We start from the raw sequence: 19,739 nt of genomic DNA, 5'->3' as shown, positions 1-19,739 counted from the left end.
ATATGAATCATGATGCAAAGATTCAAATGAGTCATCTGCAATGAGTAACAACTCTCCAAGTGGGAGCATGTTGTATTCATTGGCAGATTTGACAGAAATATGTATTATGGATAAATGCAAAATCGTTGGCTTCTATGAAAAATATTACATAACCCAGTTTTGCACATGGAAAGTGGATAGTCAATTATCCACTGAGAATATTATGGCGCTTTTCCACAACACAGTACCAGCTCGCCTCGGCTCGCCTCGACTCGGCTCTGTTTGGTTTTCCACTGTGTAAAAGTTGTACCTGTACCGGCTTCCAGGTACTTTTTTTCGTACCACCTCCGGCGAGGTTCCAAGCGAGCTGAGGCGATACTATAATGTGACGTGAAAATACAGCAGACTGCTGATTGGTCAGAGAGAATCGTCACTATTCACTGCGTCATCATTACACGCGCCAGCAATAGTATCCAGATAGTATCCAGAATAACCCCGCAATTTTTAAAAAGTTTGGCCAGAGATTGCGTGATATATCCAATATATCCCGAGGATCAAAAACAACATGCACTCGATTTCCTCCATTGTCCGGTGTGTGTGTGGGTAGCGGGTGTGTGTCGCGTAGAAGATTACGTCACAGCAGTTTCCTGCAGCGTCGCTATGACAACTAGGTACTATTGTGGAGGTACTATCTGCAATGGAAAACAGAGCGAAAAGCGAGCCGAGCCGAGGCGAGTCGAGCTGAGTCGAGCTGGTACTGGTAATGGAAAAGCGCCATTAGTCACTTTTCAAAACTCTTTAAAAAAGGTACCCTTGAAATGTCTCGAACTAAATAGTTCAATTCATTGCAAAACAAAAGCAAGTGTGAGAGTGTGAGAGCCATATAACAAAAGACATTATATTTCCATAATCTCCCCTCTCACCTGACGAAGGATGAAGCTGGTCGATGTCGTACTGCCGTCGGATCTCTTAAGTCGACTGCGCCGCGAGTAGGTGCCTCTGTTCACCTACGGCAAAAGAACAAGATATTAATCTATTTCTCTTCTACCGGCAGAACAAAGACACTTTCATACACACACAAACACCCACATAGCCCACCGCAACACTATCAGAGGGGTCTCAATGGGCTCTGTTAGCTATAGAACTTACTGTCAGAGTCAAATGAACCGGCAAAGCATTTCAACAAATCATCGCTTGCATTAATCATCGTTGTTTTGTGCTTCAGTATGAAACCTATAGCTAAATACAGCAGACATGAGGATCTTTGACCTATCCTGGGTAAAAGCTTGACAGATAAGGAGGGTTTATTGAGATAGATGTCAAGGCGCATCACCACGAGGAAGCTGAACTCTGCAGAGACACATAGACATCAATGCAATGTGTTGAGCAGTCGAAACTGCCCTTCAGTATGGCTGGCTGCAATGCAGTCCTACATCGAACAACTTCTGAGTAGATCATGCGGTTGAAAAATATAGCTGGGTGAACTGAACAGATGTTTACAGTAGTTTTTTGTGCAAGAAATGCATGGTGAAACGTAAATGTTATGGCCATCTGCTGCATAAAAAGCACTGATGCTTACAAACTGGGTCAGGTCATGTGTCCTTTAGAGGGAAATCAATGAGAACATGAATTATTTAGCAGCCTAATTAAAGAGCAATAGATCAAACTGACATCCATGCATTTTTAGCACATTCTGGATTTACACATTTGGTATTAATGATCCTTTTAATTGTATAGTTAGCCTGTGTGGAGTAAAGTTCACCCCAAAAAGAACATTTTCTCTTTATTTACTCACCTATATGACTTTCTTGCTTCAGCAGAACACAAAAGGAAGTGACAGACTCGCTATTTACTAACACTGTATTGTAAAAAATACAATGAGAGTGAATGGTAGGCTGTCAGTCCCTAACATCTTTTTACACAGCAAGAAAAAAGTAATTTGAGTTTGGAACATCATCAGGGTGAGCAAATGATTTTTTTTTCAGGTGTATTGTCCATTTAAACTATTATTCCACATAATGCATAGGTTTAAAACATAAAACACACGAATGTTACCGGGACTCTTCAATAGATTCTTGACTACTTACTATGTTAATAACTATTTTTTTAATACATGTAACATGTTATTCCTTCATGTACCTTAGAGAACCATCCAAATACAGTATATGAAAATTCCATCTGTAGCAACAATAAATGTAACAATATTATATATATATATATGTGTGTGTGTGTGTGTGTGTGTGTGTGTGTGTATATATATATATATACACACACACACACACACACACACACCTGTACACTTGTATAAAGTACATCTAAGTAACATAGAAAATTCAAAGATATTGTCTGCAATGCAGTATTACAGATAATCTTCAACATATGACACGTTTTAAACAAGTGGGAATATTCAAATAGGCTATTCAAATGAGTCATTTACTGTGAGTAAAAACCCTTCAAACAGGAACATGTTGTCATTGTTGGCAGATTTGAAAGAAATATGTGTATTATGGATCAATTTAAAGTCGTTTGACCCTATACACACAAACACAACTGTGTGTTTGGCGCAGCTTCCCATCGCATTATCGCCTTCTCCCGCGTTCCTACCTGAAAAATGGGCTTCTGAACCCCGTCGCCTATCCCGTGTCGGGTGTAGATGTGACGGGACATTTCTGCAAGTTCATCGGTCCACGGTGGTGGCTGCCTCTCGGTCCCGGCCCACTGGCTCGGCGGAGGAGGATACAGAAGTGTTTGCTCCAGTTTCGCTGTGGTGTCCGCGGTCCGAAGACGAGAGGCTTGTGCGCGCTCGGTGACTGATGCAGTCAGCGCGTGCCGTGCAGTGTAGTGTATAGACGCAGCGCGCGCGGTCACCACTAGAGCAGCATCACGAGCTACTGTATAGTGAAGCAGCTCAACAGAGGTCATGACAGACATACATTTTCATATCGAACTGCTTGGTGTTTAAAAAACGGCTTAATTAATTAATTAATTTTAAAACGATCAAAAGTGTTTGGCAGTTGTCACTCCATTTTGTGAAATGGTTTATTCAACAATACAAAAATAATTAATAAATTAATCTACGAGGTGCTAGGAAGATTTTCAAAACATTCTCACGTGCCAGCTAACGTTATGTCATTTAAGACAATAAATAAATAAAATTAAAACATAAAAAAATGTAATAAGTTGACTCTACCCATAAAAATGTCCTAATATGATTACTGTAAGATCAAATGTTTTAAGGTGATAAAAAAAATTTTAATTGTAAATTCTGTAGTTGCAAGAGACTGTTGGAAGGCAGTGCAACCAAATGAATACCTTGAATACCTATTCCGATGTTGTTCTCTTACTCAATAATTAAAATGATTATACTGTAAAATCAATGCTAATGTAATGTGTGACCCATTTTATTAATAACAACCATTTTAATAAAGTATCTCAGTGTCTTCCTAGGTATTGACTGATCAGAATATGAGATGAAAAACAAGAGAATTACTGAAGGGCATGTCTTTTTTAAGAGCTGATAGGAAATGTTAAATTGCAGGGGGATTTATATTATACAACCCGAATTCCGGAAAAGTTGGGACGTTTTTTAAATTTTAATAAAATGAAAACTAAAAGACTTTCAAATCACATGAGCCAATATTTTATTCACAATAGAACATAGATAACATAGCAAATGTTTAAACTGAGAAAGTTTACAATTTTATGCACAAAATGAGCTCATTACAATTTTGATTTCTGCTACAGGTCTCAAAATAGTTGGGACGGGGCATGTTTACCATGGTGTAGCATCTCCTTTTCTTTTCAAAACAGTTTGAAGACGTCTGGGCATTGAGGCTATGAGTTGCTGGAGTTTTGCTGTTGGAATTTGGTCCCATTCTTGCCTTATATAGATTTCCAGCTGCTGAAGAGTTCGTGCTCGTCTTTGACGTATTTTTCGTTTAATGATGCGCCAAATGTTCTCTATAGGTGAAAGATCTGGACTGCAGGCAGGCCAGGTTAGCACCCGGACTCTTCTACGACGAAGCCATGCTGTTGTTATAGCTGCAGTATGTGGTTTTGCATTGTCCTGCTGAAATAAACAAGGCCTTCCCTGAAATAGACGTTGTTTGGAGGGAAGCACATGTTGCTCTAAAACCTTTATATACCTTTCAGCATTCACAGAGCCTTCCAAAACATGCAAGCTGCCCATACCGTATGCACTTACGCACCCCCATACCATCAGAGATGCTGGCTTTTGAACTGAATGCTGATAACATGCTGGAAGGTCTCCCTCCTCTTTAGCCCGGAGGACACGGCGTCCGTGATTTCCAACAAGAATGTCAAATTTGGACTCGTCTGACCATAAAACACTATTCCACTTTGAAATAATCCATTTTAAATGAGCCTTGGCCCACAGGACACGACGGCGCTTCTGGACCATGTTCACATATGGCTTCCTTTTTGCATGATAGAGCTTTAGTTGGCATCTGCTGATGGCACGGCGGATTGTGTTTACCGACAGTGGTTTCTGAAAGTATTCCTGGGCCCATTTAGTAATGTCATTGACACAATCATGCCGATGAGTGATGCAGTGTCGTCTGAGAGCCCAAAGACCACGGGCATCCAATAAAGGTCTCCGGCCTTGTCCCTTACGCACAGAGATTTCTCCAGTTTCTCTGAATCTTTTGATGATGTTATGCACTGTAGATGATGAGATTTGCAAAGCCTTTGCAATTTGACGTTGAGGAACATTGTTTTTAAAGTTTTCCACAATTTTTTTACGCAGTCTTTCACAGATTGGAGAGCCTCTGCCCATCTTTACTTCTGAGAGACTCTGCTTCTCTAAGACAAAGCTTTTATAGCTAATCATGTTACAGACCTGATATCAATTAACTTAATCACTAGATGTTCTCCCAGCTGAATCTTTTCAAAACTGCTTGCTTTTTTAGCCATTTGTTGCCCCCGTGCCAACTTTTTTGAGACCTGTAGCAGGCATTAAATTTTAAATGAGCTAATTAAGTGGATATAACTGTAAAATTTCTCAGTTTAAACATTTGCTACGTTATCTATGTTCTATTGTGAATATAATATTGGCTCATGTGATTTGAAATTCCTTTAGTTTTCATTTTATTAAAATTTAAAAAACGTCCCAACTTTTCCGGAATTCGGGTTGTACGCAGATGTAGCTGCTTTTTCAACAGATTCTATGAGGATTCACCCAGGAGGTTGATAATTAGCATATCAGCTGTGCAAGAAGATTATTACAAAACGTAACCAGTTTTGATGCACAAATTATGTAAAATAGAAATGAATAATTAATATTCAGTATCTCCAAATCACGTGAGAGGAGATCAGTTTGGAACGCTGGGAAAGTATCAACTATAGAAAAGCAAATTTTGTAACACGGGTAGTTTTTATTTTCTGTAGACTATAAGAGTTCACTGTGTTACAAAAGGAATTTGAAAAATGAGCAGGCAGGATACAAAGAAATCTTGATGTTACAAAACATTGAGTCCATGAGATACAATACAGATTTCCCTCTAGATCTCTTAAAACAGGTTTACCAATATCCAGCAGCTTTTGAAATAAAATCTTTTGAACTGGTTTCTATGTTTATTCCATCTCGTGAAAGAACAAGGCATCTGGTGGTAAACAAATGTTTATAAAGTTAAGGTGCAATACAGACAAAGCCAGATATTTAACATCTAATATACAATATCTTTTTTCCAAGCTGTTTATGAAAAAAAGACAATTTTCTTTTATTTTAAACTACATTAATCCCATTTTAACAAGAACAAATGCTCTCTATATGTTAAAGGAATTACACATTTTCCCATTTCGGTTAAGAAGAAATGGGAGGGTATATCCGAAAAGCACATTTCTTCACATACATTATAAGCAAAAGAACAACTGATTGATCATTTTCAGCTGAGGAGTCATAGACCAAATAAAAATTAAACTGTATGCAATATTACATGCCTTAAATTAAATCAAACAACAGCGAACACAAGCGGTACTTGCATATTATAAATATCATTATACAGTGAAATATATGGATTGACCATAAAGGGATTGTATTCATCAGTTCTAAAGCACAGGTTGCAAAAGAATTTATGAATATCACATGTATTCTGTACCCAGCTGCCCCTTCTAAATCTGTGCCATAATTCTAGAATCACTAACAGCAGGATTAACCTAAAACTGCCAATTTGATTGTAGGAGTTTATAGGAGTGCTCTGAGTATTGGCACATAAAATCATTGCAGATTTGGTGATCCATGTATAATCTTCTTTATAAAGTCATTCTCTCTATAATGCATAAAACCCCACATTTGCTTCGAAAGGCAAGAAATGAAAGTTGCGGGTCAGAAATAAATGAAAATGGCAACAGTAAATTATAATAATTGTCTCTTCAAATGAGACAGTATGAGTGTATGAACATTTTACCATTTTATCTTAAATTCTCAATCAGAAAAAAGAAGAATGTGCTGGTGATTATCACAAGACGACAAAAATGATGTTTATGGTTAGTGTGACTCATTCCATCAGCTCTGAACACCTGCCCTAAACTGCTTCATGGGTTAGTAAGTGGGAGAGAAAATGAAGTGTTTGCTTCCTTTTGTCCTGTGAAGACAAATTTCAATGAATCCTTGCATGTTTCTGGTCCACAATAGAGATGAAAAATACTCTCAACCTCATTTCACCATTTGGAATTTGCATTGAATATTGATGGCTGTGGAGTCAGACTTGCTGTACAGCTTTACAGAAGGGGTTGCTGGTAGAAGGCTGCTTGTTGCTGATGAGGGGCAGGTTGGGCTGAAGCTGACATTGGATAGGAGGTTGGAGGCAGACCAGGATTAGCATTCTGATAGGCAGACATATCCATACCCATGCCCATCTGATGGGGGTAAGGAGCGGGGGCTCCGGGAGCTTGGTTTACGTATGGTGCATTCATGGGGCCGCTGCAAGAAATAAGCAATTTGCAGTTATCTAAGATGTGTTTTCCCAACACCACTATAATAATTATACATTTTAAACAAAAGCATCAAAAAAAGAAAAAGGCTGTTGGCAAGTACATCTTTGTCAAAATAAAAGTCCCACTACTGACACTTATCACCTAAACAGAAAAATGTATCGGCCAATGTTGATAATTAAAAAAAAATGTCAATATATCTTCCTTGGTGAGAAATCATTGGACTTCTAATTAGGGCTGGGCAAAAAAAATCAATTGAATTTCAATTGATCGTTTTTTAAAATGATGTTGAATTGATATTGATTCTCAAAAGCCATGAATCGATCTTTTCCGGAATTTATTTCAGGATTAATGTGAATCTTATCATTAGTCTTCGCCACTAGATGTCACCCTCTTATTTACCTTGCGCAATGTTACAACAGAAAGCCTGTCACTCATTCAGTGCTCATCATGGTGGAGATGCCGTTGACAAGAACCAGGAACGAAGCGTGATTTGCAATGCTCAGGTAAAATTCTATAGTAATACTACAAATCTGTGAAAGCATCTGACAACACGCGTAAAGGCACCATAAGTTCCGCAATGAATGAATGAATGAATGATGGATGGTGCAACGCATCGTTGACGATGCTTGCGGTGTTTTTAACTTCTGTCGTCTCACTATGATGATATGAATACACAAATTTCATCCTCAGCTGCTCTGAGAGTCACTTCATTTTACAGCATTTTATTGTTTAATTCACGGGAAACCTGTCAAAATAAAATTTTATTTTAACGTGAAGAAATTATATTACTATTTAACAGTCTTAAGACTCAATGTAACAACAATGCTACTACTATTACTTCTAATAAATATTAATAAATCTTATTTTTAAAAATAAATAATCACATTTGTTTTCTTTTTAATTTTAACAGTAAACCTCTGTTGTGCAGCACTTTGTTTGCCAAAAAATAAAAGGGTTTTTCATTTGATTAGGATAAATTTTATTTTTATGCCTTTATCTGATTACCAGAAAAATTAAGAACATTTTATATGCCCCTATTATTGTTTAAAAAAGGACCCTTTAAAAAAGAAAAAAAGAAAAGGTTTAAAATACAGGCCTGTGGTTCTTAATTTCTTTTTATAAATTCACCTTTTGTAAACTGATGTTTCCTGTTAATTGTTTAGAAATTTCAATAGCATTTGTATTAAAACTATATTCACTGAATGTACTCCAAATAAAAGAAAAAATAAATTGACAATCGAATCGAATTGATTTGAGAGCTTGTAAATCGAAATCGAATCGATACCCAGCCCTTCTACTTATAGAGTTTTCTTCATTCACTGTTGATGTGGACAGGATTTTGAAACTGCATATGTATAAATTAGGGATGCACTGAATTGAAAATTCTGAGCTGAAACAGAAACCGGAAATTCTGGTTGCACTTGACCAAAAACTGAAACTTTAACAAATTATTTGTTATTTTACTAAATAATATAAAATAATTTTGTAAGACTTTTTAATTTACCTCAATCATTGTAATAATACTGAATTTAAAAAATACAAACCAATAAAATAACCACACTTTCATTGAAATAATAAAATTGGATAAAATCTCTTTATAAAATTTATAAATCTCTAATTCATTTATACATACATGAGTGGAGTGTTTGCATGGGCCATGAACAACTCAAAGGAATGCACATTCATAGAGCGGGATATTGAGTGAAGCATCACACCATACAGTGATGACGGCTAGAAGGACGGCCTGTGCGCTACACACAAGTCATATATTTTCGGCCATATTTCTCTTTTGGACAAAAAAACGAAAATGCAATTTCTAGCCGATAATTTTTGGTGCATCCCTAGTAGAAATATCCATATATATGCAAACAAGGCCAAAGTTGCTTTGAAATTAGAGGGACACTAACAAGATGCCTTTGGATTACCTGATGTAAGTAGGTTGTGCTGGCTGGTTTGTAGGCACTGAATTGACCGAAGGAGGAAGGGAACAGAGAGGGCCAGCTTGGTCTGTAAGACTATATCCCTGTGGAACACCAGAGGACATATAGGCTCCAGATGGCTGATAACCCTAAAAGAGAAAAGTTAGGATATTCAGAATCAGAACTCCGATTCAGAATAATGCAAACAGAACTGTTTGTGTCACAAAATACCATAGACTGAATTGGCACTAACTGTCTATTAAAATGGCAAAGCCAACCTGCATCGTGAGAGGAGTAGAGGCTCCAGGGTAAGTGCCTTGGAGAGTCTGCATTTTGGAATATGCATTGTAAAGTGGAGCCTCATTCATCAGCTGGTTATACAATTCCAGTGCCTCCAGCACCTTCACATTCAGCTCGGACAACTCTGAGTGCTTCCTGCAGGAAGAGAGGTGTTTTTCCTCATATGCAACGGCTGAAAAACAGCCAACCTATTTCGGAATAAGTTTTGATTTCAACAAACCTGTCAATCTCTTGTAATTTCTCATCGATCATTGGGTTCATCTTTTCACAAGCATCTTAAAAAAAAGGGCAGAACATTAGATTCAATGATCTTTTGTTGTAACATTTGACAACAGAGATGTTTAAATGTGATAAAACACTATGATGATGCGGTATTTAACATCGGAAATCTGGAAAGAAGTTTTTCATATTTTAATTTTAAAAATGAAACACTATACTTTGCATTTTATTACCTTGGCAGTAAATTGCAGAAAACTAGCTCATGCTGCTGTGTATGTGGTTCTAACACAACGGATGAGGAAATTTAAATTTTTTATCTTTTCTGACCAAAGTGATCAAAAAAAAATATTTTGGAAAGTCATAGAAATGCTATTGTGTTTTTTTTTTTCTACTGAAGCAACTAGGAATGCAAAACTATATTTCACCACTATAGAAGTTTATCCAACTATGACGTTTTCTGCTTTTAGGAAGCCTGGAAACTTGAAAACAGTCCATAAGAACAAAGTATTCTGGAGAGCCATTTAAAGGGTTAGTTTGCCCAATTTGCAAATTTATGTCATTAATAACTCACCCTCATGTTGTTCCAAACCCGTAAGACCTCCGTTTATTTTTGGAACACAGTTTAAGATATTTTAGATTTAGTCAGAGAGCTCTCTGTCCCTCCGTTGAAGCTGTGTGTACGGTCTACTGTCCATGTCCAGAAAGGTAAGAAAAACATCATCAAAGTAGTCCATGTGACATCAGAGGGTCAGTTAGAATTTTTTGAAGCATCGAAAATACATTTTGGTCCAAAAATAGCAAAACTACGACTTTATTCAGCATTTTCTTCTCTTCCGTGTCTGTTGTGAGAGAGTTCAAAACAAAGCAGTTTGTCATATCCGGTTCGTGAATGAATCGTTCGATGTAACCGGATCTTTTTGAACCAGTTCACCAAATCGAACTGAATCGTTTTAAACGGTTCGCGTCTCCAATACACATTAATCCACAAATGACTTAAGCTGTTAACTTTTTTAATGTGGCTGACACTCCCTCTGAGTTCAAACAAACCAATATCCCGGAGTAATTCATTTACTCAAACCGTATACTGACTGAACTGCTGTGAAGAGAGAACTGAAGATGAACACCGAGCCGAGCCAGATAAGAAGAATCGAGGAGCTGATGATACTGCGCATGTGTGATTCAGCATGAAGCAGACCGACACACAGAGCGTCTGAACCGAACAGATTCTTTTGGTGATTGATTCTGAACTGATTCTGTGCTAATGTTATGAGCCCAGGTAAACCGAAGGCTTGGAGTCATCACCAATGACGCCATTACGTCGAGCGCAAAAGAACCGGTGAACCGTTTTCTTCAACCGGTTTATTGAATCGAACTGTCAGAAAGAACTACTGGTGATCCGAAAACCGATGCAACCGGTTCTTGACTCGTGAACGAGTCAGTCTATTGTTCGTTTTCTGGCTCGGCTCGGTGTTCATCTTCAGTTCTCTCTTCACAGCAGTTCAGTCAGTGTACTGTTTGAGTACATGAATTACTCAGGGATATTGGTTTGTTTGAACTCAAAGGGAGTGTCAGCCACATTAAAAAAGTTAACAGCTTAAGTCATTTGCGGATTAATGTGTATTGGAGACGCGAACCGTTTAAAACGATTCAGTTCGGTTTGGTGAACTGGTTCAAAAAGATCCGGTTACATCGAATGATTCGTTCGCGAACCGGATATGACAAACTGCTTTGTTTTGAACTGTCTTAAAACAGACACGGAAGAGAAGACAATGCTGAATAAAGTCGTAGTTTTTGCTATTTTAAGACCAAAATGTATTTTCGATGCTTCAAAATATTCTAACTGATCCTCTGATGTCACATGGACTACTTTGATGATGTTTTTCTTACCTTTCTGGACATGGACAGTATACCGTACACACAGCTTCAACGGAGGGACAGAGAGCTCTCGGACTAAATCTAAAATATCTTAAACTGTGTTCCGAAGATAAATGGAGGTCTTACTGGTTTGGAACGACATGAGGGTGAGTTATTACGCTTTAATGAAATTATATAAAATACTTATATTGTCATATTTTGTTAATATGTCCCATTTTTACATATAAATGTAATCAACATTAAACATGAGCAACACATGAAGGGCCTTCCTGGTACCTTCTAATGTGAACAACTCAGGGCTGTCAGGTGAGGCATCTGCAGGGTCTGTGTTCTGGAGCAGGTACAGAGCTTTGTCCATCTTCTCCTATAGAGAACAGAGTCAACAATCAACATAAGACAAGAGAACTTCACCAAGAGCCCATTGATTATATCAATTACATATCAATGTGACCGAAGATCAATCAGCGCTCACCTCATCTATATACACAGGCTCAGGCTCAGCTTTGACTTCAACAATGGGCTCCTCTGGAACTACGCTCTTCTCTACATACATCACTATAAGAATTTGGGAGAGATGCATGTGCAATTTGAATATACAAATGTATTATTCCCGCACAAAAATCCAGGTTATAAAGTGTATTACCAGGGTCTGGTTCATCATTCAGTTTGGTGGTGACAAAGTTAGACGGGAAGAGGCCTACTCCTCGATGATTCTCTCCTTTCCACCAGTTTGGATCACTGTTGGATAACAGCAAAATTATTTCTCAATGGACTATTTATATGAGTTATGAGATTTTTTTTATTTTTTATGAGACACACAAAATAGTTTAAACTTTAACACTATATTGATTGTGAAATTGATACAATTAATTAAAAATAATCTCCTTTAACAATCAGTTTACCTGTCATCAAGGATGATCACAAGCTCTCCGGCCTTAAACGTGAGCTCATTGTCTTCAGCCGCTTCAAAATCATAGAGGGCACGCACTTTACGTGACTCTTTCCCTCCATTGGTGTTGTAGGGTGGATCTGCTATCATGGTTAGGGGTCGTGTCTCTGCCTGCTGTTTCTGCTCCTGTAAGGACAGCTCAATGGCTGCAAGCAAAATAAAAACACTCATTATCTAGGTAAAGAGGACTATAGTTACAGTGACTCTACAGTTAGTGTCAAATAATTTTTTATGATGCTTCGGCAGGGCCCCAGAAACATTCATCAGGTATAAATAAACCATAATAACAAATAATGATATGAAAGTATGTTAGCATGAACAGCCTTCACCTTTGGCCAGATCATCATCATCAACGGTTTTGCTGGTGGCAGATGTGCTGTTGGGCTTTGTGCTTGAGCTCTGCAAGAAGAGATCACATAAAAACACATCAGAACCGATCTGCAAAAAATACATTTTATCTATATAAATTCTACATATAAAATCAATCAATCAAATTCAATTTCACACACACATACACACAAATATATATATGTATATATATATATTTATTTATTTAAAAAAACCGAGATATAACGCCATCTATGGGTGTGCTATATATATATATATATATATATATATATATATATAAAAAGCAAAAACAATGATACCAATCAGTAACTACTGACTCACAAGCCATTTACATAAGAAGGTTTTTGAGATAATATGTATATGATGACATTTGAGTGACACAGTAAAGTCTCGTGACCTATTTTATGTAGTCAGTACTCATTAACAGCAACATAAATGTTTACATGCACTTATCCTTTATTCAAACAAAATGGTGTGACAACAATATAATAGTGGATGAGTGAATACGACGAAGAACTGAAATCTTATGGGCCATGAGGGCAGTATGGCAAATATGTGACATGAAATTCCATTCTGTCTCCAGTTTACACACAGGGTTTAGCATTCCAGACCCACTCGGCTTATTTATTCGCCTCTAACCTAAATGGCTAAAGCGTCATCAGATATTTCATGTGAGAAACAGTGGTCATGTTTAGTCACATGATTAATTCAGAAATCACGAGGTGACTGACTATTGTTTATGAACTTTTGATGTTAAAAATTTTAATCATCTTTAAAAACACATGGCCTTTTTCAAAGATTGACTGAACAAAACTGTAAAACTATAGAAAAATCACCACAAAATAAAATAAAAACCTTGTTTTTATTATTAACAGTAATAATGTTAAATATTATTACAGATAACAATTTTTCTATATTTAAAAAAAAAAAAAATTCAGTGACGGCAAAGCTGATTTAGCTGGAGACATTACTCCAGTTTTCAGTCTCACATGATCCTTCAGACAACGTTTTAATATGCTGTTTTATTGTCGTTTTAAGATGCTATGTGCTCAAGAAACGTTTCTTATTATAATCAATGCTGAAAACAGTTGTGTTTACTTAGTATTTTTTTTTCAGGATTCTTTGATGAATATAAAATAAAAAAGCATTTATTTCAAAAAGAAATCTTTGGTAATATTGTACATGTCACTTTTAATTAAATGAATTTCCTTGCTGAATAAAAGTACTAATTATCCTTAAAAAAATTAATAAATAATTACAATAATAATAATGAAATCTTACTGATCCCAAACTTTTGAATGGTTTTGTAACTGTACGATATAAAGTTAGAATATATTTATTCATAAATTAAACCAACTACAACATGCATGCATATAGAAAAATATTTTTTTCATTTGAAAATGCAATCATTTGACAATATTAATCACAGAAACTTTGGAAGAACATTGCAATGACCTACACTGCAGACATGGCATGACAACAAGGTGACACACATACTTCTGACCTACCAATACAGGAAATACAAACAGAATAAGTAATAAACTATGCAAAATTAGGATGTAAAAAGTTATCACTATAAAGTAAACCCAGCCAAATTACAGGGTCATATATCTAGGCAACGCACCAGCGGCTGCTGTCTGTTCTATCAGCACTGGTGTTTATGGACAGCTGACATCACACAGTGAGATCCAACAGGTAGGGCTGGGTATTGTTCAAAATCTTTCGATCCGGTGCCAATTTCGATACCTCAGTTTCGATACCGGTTCCTAACGATACTTTTTTCGATACCATATGTTTTAAAAACCATTTCAACATCAACACAAATACATTAAACACACAACTTTTATTTTTCACCTTAATTAAAACAAATTCTGGTAACACTTCACATTCAGGATAAAATTATTAATACAACTTGGTTGTGCTTTTTGGATAGGGGTGTGCCAGCAGACACTCAGGATTGGTATCAATCCTAACTTGGCCAAAATTAACAAAAAAAGAGAAACCTTTTTGCCACAACATGACCAAATTATAAATAATTAAATAAACAAATGATATTGTGTACAGGCTAATATTGAACCAACTAAAATGCAAAGGAATGTAAAAAAAACTTTAGTGCAAAATCAAACTGCATTTGTGGGTTAAAGAACATTTCATGACTTCTCAGACACCTGTACATTTGTGGCTACTGTGGGTTAATTATAAACGCTATTGTTAACTCATATTTACCATAGTAAAAACATGGTACATTTTCTTTAGTTTATAATTAACCCACAGTAGCCACAAATGTACAGTTGTCTGAGAAGCCATGAAATGTTCTTTAACATCAAGAACCATGTAGTCATCGTTCTGCTATGGTTTATTTTCATACTAGGTAAACACAGGTCACAAGTTAACACGGTCACATTTCCTTGATTCAGCAGCAGCAGCACGATGTTACGCCGAGAGTCCTGTCTTAAATCCAGAGACCTGGAGCTGATTCTGTGTAGATCGGTAGCTCGGTGGTTCGTGACTGTTGTCTCGCGGCGCGCTGTCTTTTAGCGCGTGTTCGAAACCCGCGCGAACACAGACGTACTTTATTTTTATTTTTTTGTTTATCCTACTTACTTCAGCCACGAAACGGGCGATCATACTAATAACTTGTAATCTTTACAAGAATATCAGAGTCACGCAATGAGCATGTCTGCGTTTATTAGACACTTAATATCACGTCAGTTGGTGCTTTCAGAATCGCCGAATCTGCTGCCGTCGTTCCAGCACATCTGCAGCGGAGACCTAAACCAGGAAGTTGGTCACCAGATAACACGGTAACCAGTTAAACCGTAACACCGGCTTTGGTTGCAATACTCTTTAGACCTCTTTGGCATTGTAAAATGGAAACGTTTTGAGAAAAAACAACTACACTTGTGTTGTGTGACTGCGAGTATCTTCAGAAATCGTCCCCGTCACGTGGTGGTGGACAGCCAATCACGGCAAATTTAGGTCCTTACATGCACGTATGCTACAAGCTCACACAGACACAGCTGCTTGGCAAAAAAAAAAAAAAAACCCACTTGGCTTTTGGAACCGAAATTTGGCACAGAAAGATAAATAATTTTTTGATACTCATAATATCGAAGTTTTTCGTTCGATACCATAAAGGCATCGAAGTTCGGTACCCAGCCCTACCAACAGGATCACATTATTAGTTGATAGGAGAAATACCTGGGGGTTTGCGGTGGGAAAGGCCACTCCGTCTTCTTTGAGGGACTTGATGGTGGCACTAATGAGACTCAGTTGCGGGTCTTTCTGGAAATCTTCGGCCCACTCCACCATCAGGGCCTTGAGTTTCTCAGCAACCTTTGGGTGAACCTGAGGAGAAGACAATGAGGACGGCAGACATTATCAATGGAATTTGCCATAATGTATGTAATTTCAATATCATTTATACAGTGAGCTGAAGTTCCTTACCCTGTTTAACACACTACGAACTTCACTGGAAAACTCCCGCGAGCAGATTTCTAGGTGAAAGATTTTTCCACTGTTTGAAACACAGGCACCCAGCAACTAAACATGGAAAATACAGCAACATTTCAGGAACCATTATTTGCATTAAAAAACATTCATGATCAATGAATCTCCAAGACCTTTCCTGTTATTTCTAAAGTGGTTTTCTAGTGGTTAATTATTTAAAAATGTTTTTGATTTAGACTGATTTGCTCATTTGTGAACGGGTAAATTCAAATGTATATTGACTTGAAGATATTTCCATGACTTTTCCAAGCAAGACATTTTTTAATTTCATAACTGCCTGATACTTACAGGATTTCCATGACAATTTAAGAACAATTTTCTACACAAACAGTGATTTCACACTTGTAACAATTCTGTAATACTTCAAATGTGTGTAAATGAAATGTGTAATCATAATGAAGATTAATAATAACAATAATAATTAATTTCTTACTATTATTATACATTGTTATTGCACTCCTGTAACATTTTACATAACTATCTTTAAATATATGTAAATGAAATGTAGACACAAAATAAAGATTCATAATAATTACAATAAATAATAATTATTGCTATTGTCGTTACTGAACACTTGTAACATTTCCTATTTCTGTTAGTACATCCATTAAATGTGAATTAAATGTGACATCATAATAAAGATTTATACTACTAATACTAAAGCTTTTTTATTATTAACATTATCATCATCATTCATATTTTTTTATTAAAATTACAATTATTATTGTTACAACACATTTACCAATTTAAAAAGAGCATATCTACCCACTTTACTTCTTTGTAATAGCTATGTAATACATTTTTGTAAAGATACAGCCAGACGAGAAAGAAGCTATCTAAAAACAGAGTGAGACATCTTTGCAGGCTGAGACGTTGGGGAGTCAGAGTGGGAGCCCACAGAAATCACTTCCAGATGCGCTCTGGATTTTTTTTTTTAAGCTTTTACAGCTTTAGTTTCTTCTACCCCAGTTCAGTGCACAGTAACTATTTGCATGCCATAAACAGGTTAACTTTCCTAAGAACATAAACATTGTGATAACTAATACAATCATTTACTAAACTCTGTTTGACTACAATGGGAACAGAAGATGAAGAGCTCACCGTTAATGCTTGCATGGCTACATGAGGGACCTTGTGGTTCACACGCTTCATGACTGACCTGAGACAATCCTTTGCACTATGACAGAAAAATGTGAAAATGACAAAAAGGGGGACAAACATACTTATTTTAGTGAGAGACACACCATTTTTTAAGATAAAAATAAAATAAAATAAAAATAATACAAATTAATAACAAACAAAATGTGTCTACATAAGAAAAACGATGCATACAAGCAACATTAATGTTATTAATTGTTACTAAAATAAGCATTACAAACATATAGTTATTAAAATCTTGTTTGTAATGATATTTCAGCTAACCCATTGGGAGTTGTTCCGACCCGGTCACAGATATCCATAATGAGGCCCCAGTCCTCTGATGTGCTAGTTTCACTAGTGGCTTTCTCTGAAAATGCAAAGGAAATGAGCATTTAAACAAACAAATCCAAATGATACTTTCAAAACAATCTTCTCAAAAGTAGTGGTCGATCGATATATTGCAAAGGCGGATACATGGGCCGATATTTGTCATTTTTCAGATATTGGCATCTGCTGATGTGTTCGAGGCGGGACTTTTATTTTGACGTCGCTGAGAGCGGCAGTGCCTGAGTGCACACAGCTCACACTCTCTCTCTTGTTCGTTGTCAACAGTTGGTCTAATACAGATAGAAGTCTGTCTAATAATCAGATAGAACGGTTAAACAAAGAAATACAGAATGTATTATAACAACTGCTTTAATATTAGGCCTATTAGTAATAGAAAGGCAAATATTATAATGCTTTCTCGTTTGCCGTCAGCATTAAACAAATATGCATTTATATAATTTAAACAAATCTTTGAATGACTAATAAACATTTTCACAAGCCTTGCAAACTTAAGTCGAATCCAGCTGTGAGAGCTTGTGAAGTGTGCGTGTGTATCCAGCATGATTGCGTGTTTTCTGCATGATGGTCAGTCCATGTGAATTGAATTTTTTAAACTATAAACTTGTGATTTCAAATTATACTGCACTTTATGCATTTGCCCACTGTCATATTCATGTAATTTTAACTTTGTGCTGTATGTAAAATGAGTATTAACCTGGCTTTATTTAAAAAAATATGATTCCCAGTGCAGACAAACTTCCCAGAATACTGAGTGCCCTGTTGGTTACAGTGTTTACTTTCTTTTTAATTACATTTTATTGAATATTTATTTATTTGTGAAAAATACTGTCACTTAAAATATAAGCATGTTTCTTTTACACATTTATTTTTTTATACATTGACAAATGATTTCAAATTTCTTAAATATTAATAATAATAATTTACAAAATCATATCGGCTTTCGGCCCCCTGCTTTCCAAGATATCGGCATCGGCTGTCAAAAAAACACATATCGGTCGACCACTACTACTCAAAAGCCTGCAGATAATCCACTAGTATAGATTATTTTACCCCTCCTTCAAGAATAAAACAGCTGGGTGCATTTGAATGACTAACTCTTAATGACGACAGGGAAATTTGCATTGCAACATCCAGCAACATACAGCTTGAAATAAAATGACCAATACTCAAGTGCTTTAAACTCAGTGTCACAAGTTTATACACACTAAGCTATTAAAGGACAAAACTATGAAACGAACAATGTACACGCTATTGTGTGTTACTTTTGATAAATGAACTCCCATTACTCATTTCATTCTTATTGGATTTTTTTTTTTAATGTATTTATTTATTGTGATTTTTTTTAAGCTAAGCATTTTGAAATAGCATTGTATTAGGAAGGTTATATAATATTTCATGTTAACGTTTTGTTAATTAAATTTATGTATTGTATTATACTATGTTATATTAATTATATTGTATTAGTAATTATAGTATATTAATTATATTGTATTAGTAATTATAGTATATTATTTGTAGTTAAAATCATATTTAAATATCACTGCATATATATATATATATATATATATATATATATATATATATATATAGAGAGAGAGAGAGAGAGAGAGAGAGAGAGAGAGAGAGAGAGAGAGAGAGAGACAAACAGCTCAAAATATATTTTTGACAGACTGAAAATGATTAATGTCAATCTAAAAAGTTGCAACAATATTGCAAGTATGGTGTCAATTCTACTAATTACGTTTGACAGCTTTAATAGTTAAATCCCGAAACATAAGACATATAAGGGATGAGAGTATTAGAGAAAATAAACAAAACAAAACAAAACAAAAGAACTTAGATCTTGAGGATCTGACAGCGAGGCCCTGTTAACTGACTTGTCAATATCACATCACTTCGACAAAAACAAAACTGTCAAACTCACCCACATCCTGGTCGAACGGGTTTTGGCCAAACAAAGGCATTCTGAGACCTTTTCCTATCTATTAAAGGTTAAATTCAAGCGTATTATCTACGTAAATCGAAGATTTCTCGTTCTCTCATCCATTAAACTGCGTCCACTTCCACCAGTTGCTCTTCCGTAAACTTAGTAAGCAAACGCAATGCCTGTCAGAAAAATCGCATACGTGTCACAATAGCCAAACGATTCTAGATTTTAAGTTATATTTAGACTTTATATTAACACCACAAAAATAACT

General features: G+C 36.1%; 2 protein-coding genes across 2 annotated transcripts in view; both read right to left on the bottom strand.

Annotated features, from left to right (window-relative positions):
* The window catches only part of LOC132153092 (voltage-dependent L-type calcium channel subunit beta-4-like), a 29,401-nt gene extending 26,627 nt beyond the window's left edge, over nucleotides 1-2,774 (bottom strand). Inside the window, exons 1-2 of the mRNA XM_059562282.1 lie at nucleotides 2,584-2,774; nucleotides 903-986 (exon numbers count right to left, since the gene is read on the bottom strand). Of these exons, the coding sequence (XP_059418265.1) occupies nucleotides 903-986; nucleotides 2,584-2,646 (147 nt within the window). The 5' untranslated portion in view covers nucleotides 2,647-2,774. The remainder of the gene's footprint in view (nucleotides 1-902; nucleotides 987-2,583) is intronic.
* Nucleotides 2,775-5,352: 2,578 nt separating this feature from the next.
* On the bottom strand, nucleotides 5,353-19,714 carry LOC132153088 (signal transducing adapter molecule 2-like). The gene is made up of 14 exons (XM_059562277.1): nucleotides 19,466-19,714; nucleotides 17,476-17,560; nucleotides 17,155-17,230; nucleotides 15,991-16,086; nucleotides 15,745-15,891; nucleotides 12,525-12,594; nucleotides 12,149-12,341; nucleotides 11,890-11,984; nucleotides 11,719-11,801; nucleotides 11,523-11,610; nucleotides 9,373-9,427; nucleotides 9,131-9,287; nucleotides 8,859-9,001; nucleotides 5,353-6,919 (listed from the first exon to the last, which is right to left on the bottom strand). The coding sequence occupies exons 1-14, from the start codon at nucleotides 19,503-19,505 to the stop codon at nucleotides 6,718-6,720; spliced, it is 1,530 nt and encodes a 509-aa protein (XP_059418260.1). The 5' UTR covers nucleotides 19,506-19,714; the 3' UTR covers nucleotides 5,353-6,717.
* Between the last annotated feature and the right edge of the window lie 25 nt (nucleotides 19,715-19,739).

Source organism: Carassius carassius, chromosome 11, assembly GCF_963082965.1.
Source record: "Carassius carassius chromosome 11, fCarCar2.1, whole genome shotgun sequence".
Classification (NCBI taxonomy): Eukaryota; Metazoa; Chordata; class Actinopteri; order Cypriniformes; family Cyprinidae; genus Carassius; species Carassius carassius.
Note: the sequence above shows the minus strand (reverse complement) of the source record. Positions and strands in the feature narration are given on the sequence as shown.

Bases quoted from the DNA above. Each gene is read 5' to 3' on its own strand.
- LOC132153088 (XM_059562277.1), bottom strand. From the start codon at position 19,505: ATGCCTTTGTTTGGCCAAAACCCGTTCGACCAGGATGTGG. The intron at 15,892-15,990 runs GTAAGGAACTTC...TCTTCTCCTCAG, and splicing joins TTCGTAGTGTGTTAAACAGG to GTTCACCCAAAGGTTGCTGA. The intron at 9,428-11,522 runs GTACCAGGAAGG...CTTTTTTTTAAG, and splicing joins TGAGTTGTTCACATTAGAAG to ATGCTTGTGAAAAGATGAAC.